Source organism: Oncorhynchus mykiss, chromosome 29 (assembly GCF_057628025.1).
Source record: "Oncorhynchus mykiss isolate SJ-2025 chromosome 29, ASM5762802v1, whole genome shotgun sequence".
Taxonomy (NCBI): domain Eukaryota; kingdom Metazoa; phylum Chordata; class Actinopteri; order Salmoniformes; family Salmonidae; genus Oncorhynchus; species Oncorhynchus mykiss.
In genome coordinates this window covers 30431082-30450368 of record NC_143050.1, presented here as the reverse complement: position 1 = coordinate 30450368, position 19287 = coordinate 30431082, and the positions used below count along the sequence as shown (strand labels likewise).

Genomic DNA, 19287 nt, shown 5'->3' with positions numbered 1-19287 from the left:
GTGTGTGTGTGTGTGTGTGTGTTTTCAGTCTGTGTGTATATATTACTGATGACAGTATCTGTGCATGTTCATTTCCCTGCTTGGTTGCTCCGGACACGATCGATGTGGTGTCTCGGAAAGTGTGTGAGTGACATTACTGTCAGCTGTGTCAATTAGACTCTGCACCTACCTTAGGTTGATTAAGAGACTCCATTAGGAACAGGACATCTATTGCTGGCTCATCGCTACTGGGATTTTCACTACCACAGTGTGTGCGTGTATGCCTCCATACCTCAGGCATGGCGGTGGTCTTGTCAGGACGTCTGGTCTCAGGCTCTCCAGTAAGGGGGTTACGTAGGGTCTGGAGGAACAGCGCTGCCTTTCTCTTCCTCTCCGCCTGCAGCTGCTTCTCCTTGGACTCCTTTGAGGCCTGGGCCAGCTTCTCCCTGGCGGCTGCAGCCAGACGGTCCTCTAGCTTCTGCTTGGCTAGATGGAGAGGGACAGAGGTCAGGTACAGCATACAGACTAAATGGTTCCTGCAGCATACAAACAATCGTTTCTGCATGGCTACATGAAGCGAGAGATAAAGAGAGAGAGCAGATGAACACCAGCATTTTTCAGCATGTTTTTACAAAAAGATCCCACCCCCTCTAAACTCCGGTGTCCATACACCCAGTGTGCCCTAGACCTTCTGTTTGAGGACCAACACACAGGCACGACCTAAGAGCACAGCAGGAAAGGGAGTGATTGAAAAAGCTTGTTCTACTTTCCCCAACGGACAAGTGGTTATCTCCACCTTGCTACCACAAAAATACTTCCACCCTGCTACCATACAGAAGGTAAAAAGCAAGTATTTCCCTTGACTGTCCCTCAAAATCAAATGTTTACCTTGCCCACCACTTCACTTTGGACAGCCTTTACGAACAGGTCCACCAACCGCAGCCCCAACACCTCACATAGGAGCAACAAATCAATGGACACTCTCCCAGACCTGTGGGACCACCCCCCCACACATAGATGACCCACACCGAGAGGACCTACATCCAAGACCACAGCACCACCAGCCACATCCACACCCCCACCAATCAACACCCCCCAAGTCAACCATGCCCACACCCCATTTAGGCCCCCTCAGATCCGACCTACGCCCCTCCTGCCCACCCCATGCCCCCCATTCTCTCAAAAAGGGGGCCTCAACATGAAAGTCACACACACGCCCAGGCCGTGAGCAGGCAAACAGGCCCAACTTCCACTCTTACACTAGCCCAAGCTAATGGCATGTACCAGATGCTCAGCAGGCTCAGCTCACACTTACTGGTCTGAAGCCAAACCAAACGGCTAACAAAATTGGACACTTAATGGAACACGAAGCCTTCACTACCTCATCCTGGAATATCCAAGGCCTGAGGTAAAATCGGCCTTTGGCCTAAAGAGCAGAAACCTGGACTTCACCAAATAAATAAAAAATACAGACATTGTCATCCTACAAGAAACATGGTATAGAGGAGATGGACCCACTGGTTGTCCTCTAGGTTACAGAGATCTGGTAGTCCCATCCACCAAACTACCAGCTGAGAAACAGGGAAGGGACTTAGGGGGTATGTTAATTTGGTATAGAGCAGACCTAATACACTCTATTAAATTAATCAAAACAGGAACTTTTTACATTTGGCTAGAAATTCAAAAAGGAAATTCTCTCAACAGAGAAAAATGTCATCCTGTGGGCTACATATATATATATCCCCCCCACCAGAATCCCCATACATTAATGAAGCTTCCCCATCCTAGAGGGAGAAATCCATAATTTCCAGCCTCAGGGACATGAACTAGTCTGTGGCGACCTAAATGCCAGAACTGGACAAGAACCTGACACCCTCAGCACACAGAGGGACAAACACCTACCTGGAGGTGACAGCATTCCCTCCTCCATATGCCCCCCTAGGCACAACCAACAAAAACAGGTAACAAATCCTGCAGCTTTGTTGCACACTGGGTATGTACATTGAGGGAACTTCTATGGTAGGTACACTTATAGCTCATCTCTTGGCAGTAGTACTGTGGACTACCTTATCACTGACCTCAACCCAGAGTCTCTCAGAGAGTTCACAGTCAGCCCACTGACAGCACTATCAGATCACAGCAAAATCACAGTCTACCTAAACAGAGCAATACTCAATCCCGAGGCATCAACGCCAAAGGAACTGAATAATATTAAGAAATGCTATAGATGGAAGGAATGTATGTGGAAACCGACCAAAAACAATTAGGCAAAAACAAATTCAATCCCTTTTAGACAACTTCCTGGACAAAACTTTCCACTGTAATAGTGACGGTGTAAACTTGGCAGTAGAAAACCTAAACAGTATATTTGACCTCTGAGCTTCCCTATCATATCAAAAACAACAATGACAAATGGTTTGATGAAGAATGCAAAAACCTAAGAAAGATATTGAGAAACTTATCCAAACAAAAACATAGAGGCCCAGAAAACTTGAGCCTACGCCTTCACTATGGTGACTCACTAAAACAATACAGAAATACACTATCGAAAAAGAAGGAACAGCATTTCCAAAATCATTGAAGAATGCATAGACTAACCACTTCGGGGGATATTGGAAAACAGTAAAACAACACAGAGTTATTTAACCACTTCTCCAATCTTTTTGGCCCTATAACAAAGAACAAACAGCAAAACATATACATGATGAAATCCAAATCTTAGAATCAACTATTAAAGACTACCAGAACCCACTGGATTCTATAATTAAATTGAATGAACTACAGGACAAAATACAAACCCTCCAACCCAAAAAGGCCTGTGGTGTTGATGGTATCCTCAATGAAATTATAAAATATACAGACCACAAATTCCAATTGGCTACACTTCAATTCTTTAACATCATCCGTGGCTCTGGCATCTTCCCCATTATTTGGAACCAAGGACTGATCACCCCAATCCACAAAAGTGGAGACAAATTTGACCCCAATAACTACTGTGGGATATGAGTCAACAGCAACCTTGGGAAAATCCTCTGCCTTATCATTAACAGTAGACTCGTACATTTCCTCAGTGAAAAGAATGTTCTGAGCAAATGTCAAATTGTCTTTTTACCAAATTACAGTATGACAGACCACGTATTCACCATGCACACACAAATTGACAAACAAAACAAAGTCTTCTCATGCTTTGTTAATTTCAAAACTGCTTTTGACTCAGTATGGCATGAGGGTCTGTGATACAAATAGGATATTTTATCCCAAATATTTGAATAAGTTATAGAACCAATTGTCCTTCATGGTTGTGAGGTCTGGGGTCCGCTCACCAATCAAGATTTCACAAAATGGGACAAACAGCAAATTGAGACTTTGCATGAAGAATTCTGCAAAAATATACTCTGTGTACAACTCAAAACACCAAATAATGCCTGCAGAGCATAATTAGGCCAATACCCTCTAATTATCAAAATCCAGAAAATAACCGTTAAATTCTACATCCACCTAAAAGGAAGCGATTCCCAAACATTCCATTACAAAGCCATCATCTACAGAGAGATGAACCTGGAGAAGAGTCCCCTAAGCAAGCTGGTCCTGGGGCTCTGTTCACAAACACAAACAAACCCCACAGTCCCAGGACAGCAACACAACTAGACAGAACCAAATCATGAGAAAACAAAAATATGATTACTTGACATATGGAAAGAATTCACAAAGAAACTGAGCAAACTAGAATGCTATTTGGCCCTAAACAGATAGTCAAAACTTTCCTTAAGTGTGTACTATGTACAGACTCCGTGAGCATAGCCTTGCTATTGAGAAAGGCCGCCGTAGGCTGACCTGGCTCTCAAGAGAAGACAGGCTATGTGCACACTCCCCAAAAAATGAGGTGGAATCTGAGCTGCACTTCCTAACCTCCTGACAAATGTATGACCATATTAGAGACACATAATTCCCTCAGATTACAGATACACAAAGAATTTAAAGAGAGCGAGAGAGAGAAGAGGTCAAATATGTGTTGAGTGTGAGTGATTCCCCTCTGTGTCAAGGTGTGTGAGAGAAAAGCTACTGTACTGTGGAGGCTTGGCTGGGGAGGAGATCGGAAAAGAGCAGAGGAGGAGAGAAAGAATACGGGGGAGGAAGAGAAGAGAGCGGGGGAGAGCGAGTGGCAGTGTAGGATCAAATGGAGCAGTGGAGGGCAGACAAGGAAGCAGGCAGAGAGAGGTGTCTAAGACAGTGTTTAAGGTACATTTTGTAGACATTATCACTGTATTGAAGATGGGTGAAATAGGAATATATGGGGTATGACATGGTATGAGTGTATTGAAGCTTATGGCCACATTTCAGCTTACCATTCCCAAACACATCACCTCATAGGTAAAGTTTGTGGATTGGCTAAAGAGTGTGGATGTAGTTTGAATTCGAGGTGTTCACGGATCCACCTGTACCTGAATACCCAAGAGGGTCTGGATCCAGAATTCCAAATCATTTCATGGGTTTGGGTCACAGGTATGTGTAATTTTAAATGACTAGTTCGGTAGGACCCATATAGATCTGAACGTGACTGCAGTAGAGAGAGAAACTGTATAATTTATCCTGCTGCTCTTTGACTTTTCACCTGGAATGGCGTGTGTAGCATTGTTGTTGTTGACTAGGGTTGCAAAGGGTCTGAAACTCTACGGTAAATTTACGGAATATTCCTGAACCTTTTTTGTGGGATACACTTAAGGCAATTCTAGGTCGTGTGGCATATTTTGGTTAAACTATCCCCAATTCAATGGAATTGCAACCCTCTGAATGCACAGTGCAGTCTTCCATCACATGTACAGCTGATTCTCAAGATCTTTCACACTAATGAGATGCTATTCACACTAATGAGATGCTATTGAGCCCACACTACGACTGTCTGAGCCAAGGACCACATGCTTTCTGGTAAGTTTTGATTACAATACTGGGTGGGGTGAATATATTTTATATGACATACACTCTTTTTTGTTAACGAGCAAATAGTAGCCTTCAACAACGTGTGTTTAAATCCTTTATAACTTGTTAACAATTTCTGGTAGTTAGTTTTTGCTACCATGTGGGTTTTAGTTTGCTTGAGCCTGCTAACTGAGGAGTGTTAATTCACCGGTTTACATACGTTTCATTTTAAAACATCTTACAAAGGACTTGTTTAATCTAACTGCTTAACTATTTATCTGTATATGGAATTGTATTGGTTTCTCCTTTTGTTCTAATCTTTACAGGAAAATGCCACGGGCACTATCTGATGTGTGGAGACATTTCACTGCAGCTAATGTAGAAGGAAAAGCTGTGTACATTTGCAAAAACTGTGCCAACTCATACGTGAAGAATGCAACAAAGATGCAGAATCCTCTGGCCAAGTGCATAAAGTTCCCTCAGTGCTCACAACAAGTAACCTCTGACACAAGTCCCTCTACTTCTATTTGAGGTGTAAATGATGAATCAGACACCTTGTCGATAGCAACAGCTCATGGTCCTCCTGGAATCAGACGTTTTTTGACTCAATGGAGGAACGTAGTCAGAGAAATGCTGATGAATGTCTTGCTCGAGCTGTGTATCCAACTTGTTCACCTCTGATGCTCACAGGCAATGTGTATTGGAAGAGATTTCTGAATGTTCTCCGCCCAGCAACCACCCCACCCAACCAGACATGATTTATCTACTCATTTGCTGGATGCAGAGTTCAACAGAGTTCAGGTGAAGGTCAAGCAAATCATAGAGAAAACAGACTGCATTGAAATTATCTCTGATGGGAGGTTGAATCTTCATGGGTAAGGAATAATTAACTACATCATCTCCACACCTCAACCAGTATTCTACAAGAGCACAGACACAAGGGACAACAGACACACCGGTCTCTACATTGCAGATGAGCTGAAGGCTGTCATCAATGACCTTGGACCATAGAAGGTATTTGCACTGGTGACAGACAATGCTGCAAACATGAAGGCTGCTTGGTCTAAAGTGGAGGAGTCTTATCCTCACATCACACCCATTGGCTGTGCTGCTCGTGTATTAAATATTCTCCTCAAGGACATCATGGCACTGAAAACAATGGATACACTCTAGAAGAGAGCCATCCTCAACAGGGTTGGAAAGTGACAGTGAAGATGAGGCCTTAGAGTCTGATGTTCAAGAGGTGGGCATTGAGGAGGTCCAGGGAGAAGACATGAAAGCCTTAGAGGAAGACAGTCTGGAACCTGAAGCTTTGGTTTACAGATGCATGTTGAAACTGTTTTTGGGAGATTAGAAGGATCATTGGGGATCATTCAATATTCCCTTTATTTTGTTGTTCAGTGAAATCATCCCATGTGAAGAGACAACACATTTAATTAAAGTTCAATTCATAACTACATTTTTTTTTTTTTTTTTCTATTGGAAGGATTTAAATCATTTGCAATTATGTCTACTGATGATAAGGTAAAATGTTCATGTTTCTGTCTTCATATGATATGGTAAATAAATCCAATGCAAAAAAACATCTACATTTAAATAGTATTAATATTCATTTTCATATATTTCCATTAATTCCCATATATTCCAGTTAATTCCCACGAAAAGTTTCCACCACTTAATACTACCCAAAATGTGCAACCCTGTTGTTGACTAATCATAATTAATCAGTGGCAATAGGCTACAATCATAGAGCCTCCATGTGGGACAAAAGTTAACAGATATCTAATCAATGGAAGATGGAATTAAAAGTTAAAGGAGAAGGACCAACAGGTAGTTGCTACTTCACATTCTGAATGGAGTTGTTGTTTGCAACAGTTTGGGACGAGAAAGCGCATGCAGCCTCAATTAGCCTAGTTAAGACAGATACTACGTAATCATATTGGATGATAAATGACCTAGTTATGGCAGCTATTAGTCTACTATAGCGTGAGTCGGCTTGGTTGGTTGCAGTCTCTCATCTCTCCCTCTCTCCTCCCTGTTCCTGTGTCACTCGCTCACACTCACAGGAGCATACACACACAGTACGGCCCATGCTATAGCGCCACCTCTCTCTACCTCCTCTCCCTCGCACTTTATTACCTCCGGTTAATAAAGTAGCTTAAAATGGGCTATTCTGCTGCTTCCCTCACTCAGATCGGACCTGGTCTGGATCCGACCAGGTCTATACGGAACGGGTCTAGATGCCCTCGGTTCCGTTTGGAACGGGTCTCTATATTTATAAAAATGTATTTATGCATATTGGGTGTGGATGGGAAAGCCCCAGGTCCATTTCGGAACAGGTCCCAAAAGGCCTCCAGTGTGAATTCCACTTATACAGTGAAATTAGCTAACTGGGTCTCCTGCCATCATCTGCAATTACCGTTATGCCTGCCTACATTCCTCTCTGTAGGCACAGCCCAACGTAACTGTTTAATGACAGAGAGAACACAGGGATGTGACAGAGGTCAGAGAAAATGAGAGAATGGGGAGAGAAAGATGATGTGCTACAGTAACAAATCATGGGGGAGAAGAGGACGACAGTGATCACGAGGACTATATTAACGTGGACTCCGGGCATGTAATGTGGACTGTGGCCATTGAACGTGGTGCGGGGATAAATTGCCCAGCCCCGAATACAATAGCTCAATTTACTGTGTGTGGGCAGCGATAACCATCTGCAATCTTCCCTAGTCTGTTCATCGGAAGCACACAGGGAGAGCACAAAAACAAGTCCTTATATTACGCAACCATAGGGGGTGAATATAGTTCTTTCTATACTATAAATAGGCTGGCTACCAAGGCAAATCATATGGGGCTTAGTGTGAACACACCAGGGACAGAACAGAACTACCACCCTAAGGTAGACCCACTTCCTTAATGGAGTGAAAAAATTATAGAGAGACAGAGTAAGCATGAGAGAGGGAGAAAAAGTGACTTAGAAATAACAAGTGAAAAGGAGTGAGTGAAAGGTGAAGGAGGACAGTGACTTGGAGAGAAAACAAAATGAAAGAGAAAGACAGACCGGCAGGCAGGCCTAAATCCTAAATCAACGTTTATTTGTCACGTGACCTGAATAGGCGGTGTAGACCTTACAGTGAAATGCTTACTTACAGGCTCTAACCAACAGTGCAAAGAAGGTGTTAGGTCAGTAAATAAATAAAACAACAGTAAAAAGACAGGCTATATACAGTAGCGAGGCTACCGAAGTAGCGAGGCTACATACAGACACCGGTTAGTCAGGCTGATTAAGGTAGTATGTACATTAATGTATGGTTAAAGTGACTATGCATATACTGTATGATAAACAGAGAGTAGCAGCAGCGTAAAAAGAGTGGTTGGGGGGGGCACACAATGCAAATAGTAACCATTTGGTTACCTGTTCAGGAGTCTTATGGCTTGGGGGTAAAAACTGTTGAGAAGCCTTTTTGTCTTAGACTTGGCACTTCGGTACCGCTTGCCATGCGGTAGTAGAGAGAACAGTCTATGACTGAGGTGGCTGGGGTCTTTGACACTTTGTAGGGCCTTCCTCTGACACCGCCTGGTGTCACCTATAGTCTGTCTCGTCGTTGTCGGTGATCAGGCCTACCACTGTTGTGTCGTCTGCAAACTTAATGATGGTGTTGGAGTCATGCTTGGCCATGCAGTCATGGGTGAACAGGGAGTACAGGAGGGGACTGAGCACGCACCCATATGGAGCTCCAGTGTTGAGGATCAGCATGGCAGATGTGTTGCTACCTACCCTCACCACCTGGGGGCGGCCCGTCAGGAAGTCCAGGAAACAGTTGCAGAGGGAGATGTTTTGTCCCAGGATCCTTAGCTTAGTGATGAGCTTTGAAGGTACTATGGTGTTGAATGCTGAGCTGTCATCAACAAATAGCATTCTCACATAAGTGTTCCTTTTGTCCAGGTGGGAAAGGGCAGTGTGGAGTGCAATAGAGATTGCATCATCTGTGGATCTGTTTGGGCCTGTTCAGACTGTTTGAGGCCCCCCAATAAGTAGGGTTCTTGGCCACTCAAGTGCTTTAGCAATCAAACCATTTGCGCTGCTTCAAAAATAAGACATTTTGGGCCAGCCATCAGTAAAACAAATCCTGCTATTGTTCTTCTTTACAACAGCACTAAGGGAGGGGGAAGATAGAAGATGACGGAACAAATTTATATTTTTTGTTGTAAATGTATAAGCAGATTGCCACAGCAATCAAAAGATGTTTTAGAGACAAAAGGACTTAAGACAGCACAGGCACGCGCACACACGCACTCACACGAACAACCACGTGCACACACACAGAGAGACACACACTTTACTAATGAGAGCTGCCACTGGTCTCACTCAATAACAGCACAGCTGTGGGCCTTAAAGGCAGTAAAGAACTATTGACGTGGTCCCTCATTGGTCATAATAGAGTGCTGACATACATTATGCTTTCCATAAAATGGACCTAGTGGTCTGGAAGATCAGACACACTGAAATATAGGGTGTGGCAGACAACAGACAAGCATTTTTTCACAACAGCATTAAAGCTAGAATCCTTAATTGGTGAAACTACTACGTTCGTTTGGGATAATACAACAAAGAAGTTACAGTAATTACAGCAAACCATTCTATTGCTTTATTCTAATTATAATCTCCAAATGGTAGGTACCCTATATCAGTCCACCGAATACAAGTAGTCTTGTCAATCTACTCTGGCCTAGGGCTGTGGCGGTCAATAAATTTTGTCAGCCGGTGATTGTCAAGCAAATAACTGCTGGTCTCATGATAATTGACTGTCAATTAATATAAACACATTTAATATCTCCTGGCTTCCACACAAGCCACTGATGGAGACCTTTGGAACATCAACATTTGAAAAAGTCTAATAAATCCATGTAATATAGCCTACACCTTCACAATAAATCCATTATTTATTTTAGACAGGCCTAAAGAAACATGATATGAAGAAAATGTTGTCTATTTCAGATGAACAGAATAGAATACTGAGTTGTCCTTATGTCAGGCCCTGATCTGGCTATGCCAAAGGGCTGTGGGCTACACTAGTTCATTTAGCAGACAAGATTTGCTTAGGATTCTGTGGCATTATTTTATAGTATGAAGAATACAATTGAACAAACTGAACAATATAGAAATTATATTTTCTCCAAACGATGAGGGAGTGAACACGTGGCTATACTGTGCTAAGCGGTTAAAGAAATATGTACTCCTATATGCTAAATGTAGAGTTATTCATGTAACTTTAGTTGTGATACAAACCTATGTTTAGATTTGTAATACCTTGTATGGCTGCATAATGCGACTAATGATGATTTGAATAAAGTTCCATGAAAGGCGTTGGGATGTTGGGCTAAATATAATAATTATAATTCCCTTTTCCCTGAGTGCTGCATGCTCCATAGCACCTCTCACTCGCATGGCTCTCCGTCACGTGATCAGGTCTTACTCACAGGCTACAAGTGAAGACAGACAAATCGGGGACGCAACTGCGTACATCCTTATCCAATTCCGAGGCGCATATTGAAGATATTGGAAGAACTGTCCTCATTTACTTTTCGTCAGCCAACAAGATGAGTAGGTCTAACGAACAGCTTTGGCACTAGTCAATCTACTATCCTCCATAGTACAAAAGTTGACCTATTCTATTCTGTGCGAGAAATACATTTTCCAAACAGTCTGGGACAGTTGTGGGATGCAATAGATCCCAAAATAATATCACTACTAGCATCAAAATAACTTTATGACAAAATGAGGCTGAAGCAACAGATCAGAACATTTAGCTTAAAATGTAGAGAAACTATCAGGATATATCTTCACATTATAAGAGCAGCAATGTGCACACTGCAGTAAGCGCAAATGTTCCATTAACGGAAAAACACCATTATCAAAAGTGACCACAAATGAGATTATGCATGTAATGATTTTATTATAAAAGTGCCGTTTTTATGGTGAAAATGATCTTCCCCAAACTTGAAACTCACACGCTGCTTATGTATGCCAGTTAGACTCTACACACCTTGTAAAGAGGATTAATGTGCTTCATTTGAATGAGTTATTTGGCCACTTTAGTTGTGACACAAACCTTATCAAAACATATAAGCCTATGGGGCTAGGCTAAATGAGGTGTGACTAGGATTAGAAAAAGTCAGAGAAAAAAGGCATTGTTTCTTGCCTTACTTTGGGCATCATGATAATATATAATTCACATGTGAATACACACACACACACACACACACACTACCATCACTCCTGTGTTCCAATGGCACGTTGTGTTAGCTAATCCACGTTTATAATTTTAAAAGGCTTATTGATCATTAGAAATCCCTTTTGAAATTATGTTAGCACAGATGAAAACTGTTGTTCTAATTAAAGAAGCAATACAACTATAGACTTGAGTTGAGTATCTGGAGCATCAGCATTTGTGGGTTCGATTACAGGCTCAAAATGGCCAGAAACAAAGCGCTTTCTTCTGAAACTTGTCAGTCTGTTCTTGTTCTGAGAAATGAAGGCTATTCCATGTGATAAATTGCCAAGACACTGAAGATCTCGTACAACACTGTGTACTACTCCCTTCACAGAACAGAGCAAACTGGCTCTAACCAGAATAGAACGAGTAGGAGGCCCTGGTGCAAGAGGACAAGTACATTAGACTGTCTATTGAGAAACAGACACCTCACAAGTCCTCAATTGGCAGCTTCATTAAATAGTACCCGCAAAACACCAGTCCCAATGTCAAAAGTGAAGAGGCGACTCCGGGATGCTGGCCTTCTAGGCAGAGTTGCAAAGAATAGCCATCTCTCAGACCGGCCAAGAAAAGAAAAGATTAAGATGGGCAAAATAACACAGATACTGGACAGAGGAACTCTGCCTAGAAGGCCAGCAGTTTCTTGGCAATTTCTCACATGGAATAGCCTTAATTTCTCAGAACAAGAATAGACTGACGAGTTTCAGAAGAAAGTTATTTGTTTCTTGCCATTTTGAGCCTGTAATCGAACCCACAAATGCTGATGCTCCAGATACTCAACTAGTCTATAGAAAGCCAGTTTTATTGCTTCTTTAATCAGAACAACAGTTTTCAGCTGTGCTAGCATAATTGAAAAAGGGTTTTCGAATGATCAATTAGCCTTTTAAAATGATAAACTTGGATTAGCTAACACAATGTGCCATGGGAACACAGGAGTGATGGTAGCTGATAATGGGCCTCTGGAGACCTATGTAGATATTCCATTAAAGAAATCAGCCGTTTCCAGCTACAATAGTCATTTACAACATTAACAATGTCTACACTGTATTTCTGATCAATTTGATGTTATATTAAATGGACATACATTTTTTTTAAAACAAGGACATTTCTAAGTGACCAAAAACATTTGAACAGTAGTGTGTGTGTATGCTATGGTGTTAGTAGAATTAGTAGAATAAAATAGTACTCTAATGTTACCTTAGACCTTTATAAACACAACCAAATTATTACTTTTGCGATAGCATACATGAAATGTATTATCTACACGGTTCTAATTTTGCTGTCAGAATGACTGCTCATTCGCTTGAAGGGGGGCTGTTGTCGTGTTGAGGTTCATTTGGATAGAAAAACATGAAGACATGAATGCACACACGCGTCTGTTGTCTGCTGAATCCCGGCACTGGTAATCACAGGCAGCCTGTGTGATCCTTTACAGACCATCAATACAGATTAGGTTTCTCTGTCTGTAATCAATACCCCTAAGGAATTAGGCCATTTGAGTGACAGCCTCCTGGCCACACAGCAATTCATTTCACTTGCCAGGCCCGTTCTTTACCCTGAGATAATCACACAGATGTTCCGCTTACCCTCCGCTGGGGCCGGGTGTGTGTGTGCATTGTCCGCCTGAACCAGCCCCCGAAACTAGGCCTAAATACCAGAACATTTGGTGGATCTGTGTGTGTGTGTGTGTGTGTGTGTGTGTGAGTGAGTGCGAGAGCGCGTGTGAGAGTGAGAGAGACCAGGCTGAATGCACAGTAAACATTATGAATGGGTCCCGTTAGTCAGACCTGCCTTTACATTTGCATCATCACACTCCTGAGATTGTGTGCACATACAGTGCAAGTCAAAAGTTGACACCTTCTCATTCAAGGGGTTTTCTTTATTTTTTGTATGTTTTATATTGTAGGATAATAGTGAAGACATCAAAACCATGAAATAACACATATGGAATCATGTAGTAACCAAAAAAGTATTTTATATTTGAGATTCTTCAAAGTAGCCACCCTTTGCCTTGATGACAGCTTTGTACACTCTTAGCATTCTCTCAACCAGCTTCATGAGGAATGCTTTTACAACAGTCTTGAAGGAGTTCCCACATATGCTGAGTACTTATTGGCTGCTTTTCCTTCACTTTGCGGTCCAACTCATCCCAACAATCTCAATTGGGTTGAGGTCAGGTGATTGTGGAGGCCAGGTCATCTGATGCAGCACTCAATCACTCTCCTTCTTGGCCAAATAGCCCTTACACAGCCTGGATGTGTGTTTATCCTGTTGAAAAACAAATGATAGTCCCACTAAGCGCAAACCAGATGGGATGGCGTATCACTGTAGAATGCTGTGGGAGCCATGCTGGTTAAGTGTGCCTTGAATTCGAAATAAATCACAGACAGCGTCACCAGCAAAGCACCCCCACACCATCACACCTCCTCCTCCATGCTTCACGGTGGGAACCACACATGCAGAGATCATTCGTTCACCTACTCTGCGTCTCACAAAGACACGGATGTTGGAAACAAAAATCTAAAAAAAATCTCAAACTCATCAGACCAAAGCACAGATTTCCACTGGTCTAATGTCCATTGCTCGTGTTTATTGGCCCAAGCAAGTCTCTTCTTATTATTGTTGTCCTTTAGTAGTGGTTTCTTTGCAGCAACTCGAACATGAAGGTCTGATTCACACAGTCTCCTCTGAAGAGTTGATGTTGAGATGTGTCTGTTACTTGAACTCTGTGAAGCAGTTATTTGGGCTGCAATTTCTGAGGCTGGTAACTCTAATGAACTTATCCTCCGCAGCAGAGGTCACTCTGGGACTTCCTTTCCTGTGGCGGTGCTCATGAGAGCCAGTTTCATCATAGCACTAGATTGTTTTTGTGACTGCACTTGAAGAAACTTGAAAAGTTATTGAAATGTTCTGTATTGACTGACCTAAAGCAATGATGGACTGTTGTTTCTCTCTGCTTATTTGAGCTGTTCTTGCCATAATATGGATTTGGTCATTTACCAAATAGGGCTATATTCTGCATACCACCCCTCCCTTGTCACAACACAACTGATTGTCTCAAACACATTAAGAAGGAAATAAATTCCACAAATTAACTTTTAAGAAGGCACACGTGTTAAACCTTTCTGAACTGCCCATCCCGGATACGGGTTTGAATTCGACAACATACGGTGTTCGCCACAAATAGTCATATTAAACATTCCTGAAAATACAAGTGTCTCACATGCTTCAAAAGCCTAGAATCTTGCTAATCCAACTGCATTGTCATGTTTAAAAAAGTATTTATTGCGAAAGAATATGCTGCGATTATCTGAGCACAGACCCCCATATCAAACTACTTATTTAACCAGCACTTGCATAACAAATTCACAGATTGCATTGAAATAAATCGTTTACCTTTGAAGATCTTGCTCTGGTTGCAATCCCATGGCTCATTGTTACACAATGAATCGTCTTTTGTTCGGTTAAATCCATTTTTTATAGCCTAACACGAAACATTTTGTGAACGCTTATCTCGTTGAATTTCCTGTCATTCAATTTTCGAAGTAACATCCAACGTAAATAGACAGACTTTCCCTGACTTTATCCAGTCATGTTTGGTTTCCTTGAAATCAACTGTTTGTTTGTAACACAACCAAACTTGATGGGTCATTTTGAGGGATGTATTGACCCGGAAAAAACTATTGGAATACAACAAGTGAGGAGCCTATTGTGCACCAATTATATGACCACTGTCTCGTTGATTGAGTCCATTTTAACCCAATGACCACTGATCTTCTTGAAATCTAGCTGGGTAGATAGCCAATGAGCAGAGGTAAAAGGCCCACATGGTTCTTTGTTGTAAGACAAACCAACACATTGAACGCTGGCGTTCTTTCGCCATTGCAAATTGAACTGTGAAGGAGCGAAGCTTATTACGCACAGACGTTTTTCAGTGACTTGCATCTTCAGCTGTTTCTTTATCGAACATCATGGCGAATAAGTCAAAGAAAGCTAATTCTAAGACTAGATATACGAATGTAGAAACCATTTTAGAGGAGATTGATCATGAAAGTGAGACAGATCTGATTTTTGAAGACTCCATTAGCTCCCATAGTTTTGATTCTGAAACTGAGGAATCTTTTTTGAACGGAGAGGACATTGTTTTGGACTTGTAAGTTGCTCTCATGCTAATGCCGTTGTTTGAAATTAATATAAAATATTATTTGTGATTGACAAAGAAGCAGAGGAGGGGAAGTGTGCCACCCGCTAACAGAGGGTCAGAAGGGCGTTGGCACACCGTCCTAGAAGATGATGTGGAGCCACCCCAACCAACTTTTAGGCCGAAAAGGAAGCCAGGACCTCAGGTGAACCCGACCGCAACTTACACCCCCTTCAGCTTTTTCAGCTGTTTTTCACACAATCTGTTGTAGATTCGCTCGTTTGTAACACAAATAAGAATGGGGAGAAGAAGCAAGCAGGCAAAAAGGTAGCATGGAAGCCCATATCCATGTCAGACCTTTTCTGCTAACTTTCACTGGTCATCTACATGGCTGGTGAGGCTGAAAAGCCTGAAGGACTACTGGAAATGTCATCTCTCTACCTACTGTCTTTCCCCATGACTGTTATGTCCTGCAAAAGGTTTCTGGTTCTCTCACGGGCGCTTCATATCAGTGACCCAAAGGTTGATGAAGAGAATGAGAAGAAGAGAGGCACAGCAACGTTTGATAGACTGTGCAAAATGAAACCTCTCTACCACAGCATTATTGAGGCCTGCAAGACGTACTTTCAGCCAACCCAGAACGTGTCAATCGATGAGAGGATGGTAGCCTCAAAGGCCAGAATTGGCCTCAAACAATACATGAGAAACAAACCAACCAAGTGGGATTACAAGCTGTTTGTGTTGGCTGATTCTGTGTGTGCCTACACATGCAATTTCTTTGTCTATGAGGGGAAGAACAGTTTTGCTACCGGTAAGGGACTTAGTTATGACTCTGTAATGGAGTTATTGGATTTTCAACTGCTAGGGAAGGGCTACAAACTGTTTGTGGATAACTTCTACACAAGCCCTACCCTGTTTGCAGACCTAAGGAAGCTGGATGTGTGGGCTTGTGGCACCATTCGTACCAACAGGGTGGGCTTTCCGAAGACGAAGGTGAACGACATGCCTAAGCGGGCTGAGCGGGGGACCATGCGATGGATCTGTGAAGATGGCCTGCTTTTTGTAAAGTGGATGGATACCAGAGAGGTGGTGATGTGCACAACAATCCACAAGTCCTTCAATGGGGATCATGTTGTCAGGCGTGTGAAGAACGGTGCCGGGGCATGGACCACCAAAAATGTCCCCATTCCAACTGCAGTAAAGGACTACAACAAGAGCATGGGAGGTGTGGACCTGTCAGATGCGCAAATAGGCTATTACAATGTTCTACATAAGACAATGAAATGGTACAAGACCTTCTATCATTTCATCGACATTGCTGTGGTGAATGCATTCATCCTACACAAGGAAATGGCTAGGAGCTGTGGAAAGCCCTTCCTCTCACAGAAAGCCTTCAGAGAGCAGCTCATCAATGAGCTTGCTGGCTACAGCACCACTGCATCAAGCCCTGTCCCTTCTGCTCCTGCCACAAGTGTTCATCTGCCCAAATATATTTGTGCAGGCATGGATGTGCCTAAGGGCCAAAAGGGCACAGCATGGAGGCGTTGCTGTGTTGTTTGCAAGATGAAGTCTCCCATCACATGCACCACATGCTCAGTGACCCTCTGCTTTACATCAGAAAGAGACTGCTATGGCATCTGGCATCAGCAGCAGAATATTGTCTAGAGTTTTGGCAAAGTTGGTGGGGTTATATGGCAAAGTGGGTGGGGGCTAGGGTCAGTATGTTATATCTGGAGTACTTTTCCTGTCTTATCCAGTGTCTAGTGTGAATTTAAGTCTGCTCTCTCTTTCTCTCCTTCTTTCTCTCGGAGGACCTGAGCACTTGGACCATGCTTCAGGACTACCTGCAATGACTCCTTGCTGTCCCCAGTCCACCCGGCCTTGCTGCTGTTCCAGTTTCAACTGTTCTGCCTGCGGCTATGGAACCCTAAACGGTTCATTTTTACTCTTGAGGTGCTGTCCTGTTGCACCCTCTACAACCACTGTGATCTCCACCCGGCACAGCCAGAAGAGGACTGGCCACCCCTCAGCCTGGTTCCTCTCTAGGTTTCTTCCTAGGTTTTTTCCTTTTTAGGGAGTTTTTCCTAGCCACCGTGCTTCTACACCTGCATTGCTTGCTGTTTGGGGTTTTAGGCTGGGGCTATATAAATACATTAGATTTGATAGAGGACTGAGGGTCTTCCAAATATTGAAAGTGTGTAAATAGTTACCCATGTTATTTTGTAAATGTATGTATATATTTTTTTCCATATATTTTTTAATCAATAATTATTCCCCCCCCCCCCATTTTTTTTCTCAATTTTTTTGGGGGGTGTGTGTTAGAATACCATTTTGGTATTTTGTATATAGTTATTTATTTCAAAATGTATACCTTCACCAATTTGGCCACTTGGGTACATTTGGGCTACTTGTGTGGGACACCTGGGTGACTTCATGATAAATGTCATGTAGCACACTCATTTTGGAAGTTATAATTCTGAAACTTTGCACAAGTACTGTTGCCCTCTAATATTTTTCACTGAAATTGTCCCCATCATCCTATCTGAATGTTTGTTTTATCTTGTTCATTTTAAAGATGATGATACAAAAACACAAAAATAAAACGTACTGTTTATTTCATTGCATTATCTAAACCAGATCTATTGTGTTATATTCTCCTACATTCAATTCAAATGTTTTCTTTCAAATGGTACCAAGAATATGCATATCCTTGGTTCTGTGCCTGAGCTACAGGCTGTTAGATTTGGGTATGTCTTCAGGCGGAAATTGCACAAAGTAAGGGGGTGACTAACTCATGAAGCTGGTTGAGAAAAATGTCAAGAGTGTGCAAAGCTGTCATCAATGCAAAGGGTGGCTACTTTACTACATGATTCCATCTTCACTATTATTCTACAATGTAAGAAATAGTACAAATAAAGAAAAACCCTTGAATGAGTAGGTGTGTCGAAACTTTTGAGAGAAATACAACTGTGGTTTACTGCATCCAGTCTCTCCTTCCTTTCTGGAAGCACTCCTTTAAAAAGCCATCCTTTTCTCTCCCTCTCTCACTTTCTACCAGTTTTGTTCAACATATTTACTGCTGTGCCTCGTCTTCCCAATTCCATTTTCCCTCCATTCCGGCTAGTCTAACTTCCCGCAAAGGCGGAGCATGCGTGTGTATTTGATTGAGCGATGTCGTTCGTAGTCCGCCCGCAGCTCTCCCAGCGAGTGACGGCTGTATTAACAGACAGCTAATATAACTTAAGCGAGAGTGAAAAAGAGACCGGCAACGACAGAAGACACTTAGAGCCGGCGGTGTATGAGGGTGGTGAACTAGCCAAGCCTCCAGTCTGACCTGAACAGGGCCATCTCTATGCCATCTAAGATGCTGTCTGTCAGATGCATGAAAAGAGGAGCAAGCTTAAGTGAAGAGGAAATTCTGCAACTCTCGGAGGACAGTGAGAGAAGATAAGAAATGCTGTAGCCTTGGGGTGGGAAAGTGTTGGTTTAACAAAAAAATAAGCATTTTTAGTAACTTCCACTGTCCTTAAAAAAAAAAAATACTTGATTTATTTCCTACTGAGAGATGGCAATACAGCAGACAGACTAGTACAGGTCCTTCACACTGACTAAGGAAATATTTACCAAGAATTGAAAAGGGCCTATATAAACTCAGCAAAAAAGGAAACTGCCCTTTTTCAGGACCCTGTCTTTCAGAGATAAAAATCGTAAAAATCCAAATAACTTCACAGATCTTCATTGTAAAGGGTTTCCCATGCTTGTTCAATGAACCATAAACAATTAATGAACATGTACCTGTGGAACGGTCGTTAAGACACTAACAGCTTACAGGCGGTAGGCAATTAAGGTCACATTTATGAAAACTTAGGACACTAAAAGAGGCCTTTCTAAGGATTCTGAAAAACACCAAAAGAAAGATGCCCAGGGTCCCTGCTCATCCGTGTGAATGTGCCTTAGGCATGCTGCAAGGAGGCA

At 42.4% G+C, this 19287-nt stretch overlaps 1 protein-coding gene across 2 annotated transcripts in view; it reads right to left on the bottom strand.

Moving 5' to 3' along the window:
• Positions 1 to 19287, bottom strand: part of sfswap (splicing factor SWAP) — a 122573-nt gene that overhangs the window by 38124 nt on the left and 65162 nt on the right. For both annotated transcript variants that reach the window (XM_036967198.2, XM_036967199.2), the window contains exon 13: positions 272 to 465. In XM_036967198.2, coding sequence (XP_036823093.2) covers positions 272 to 465 — 194 coding nt within the window. The remainder of the gene's footprint in view (positions 1 to 271; positions 466 to 19287) is intronic.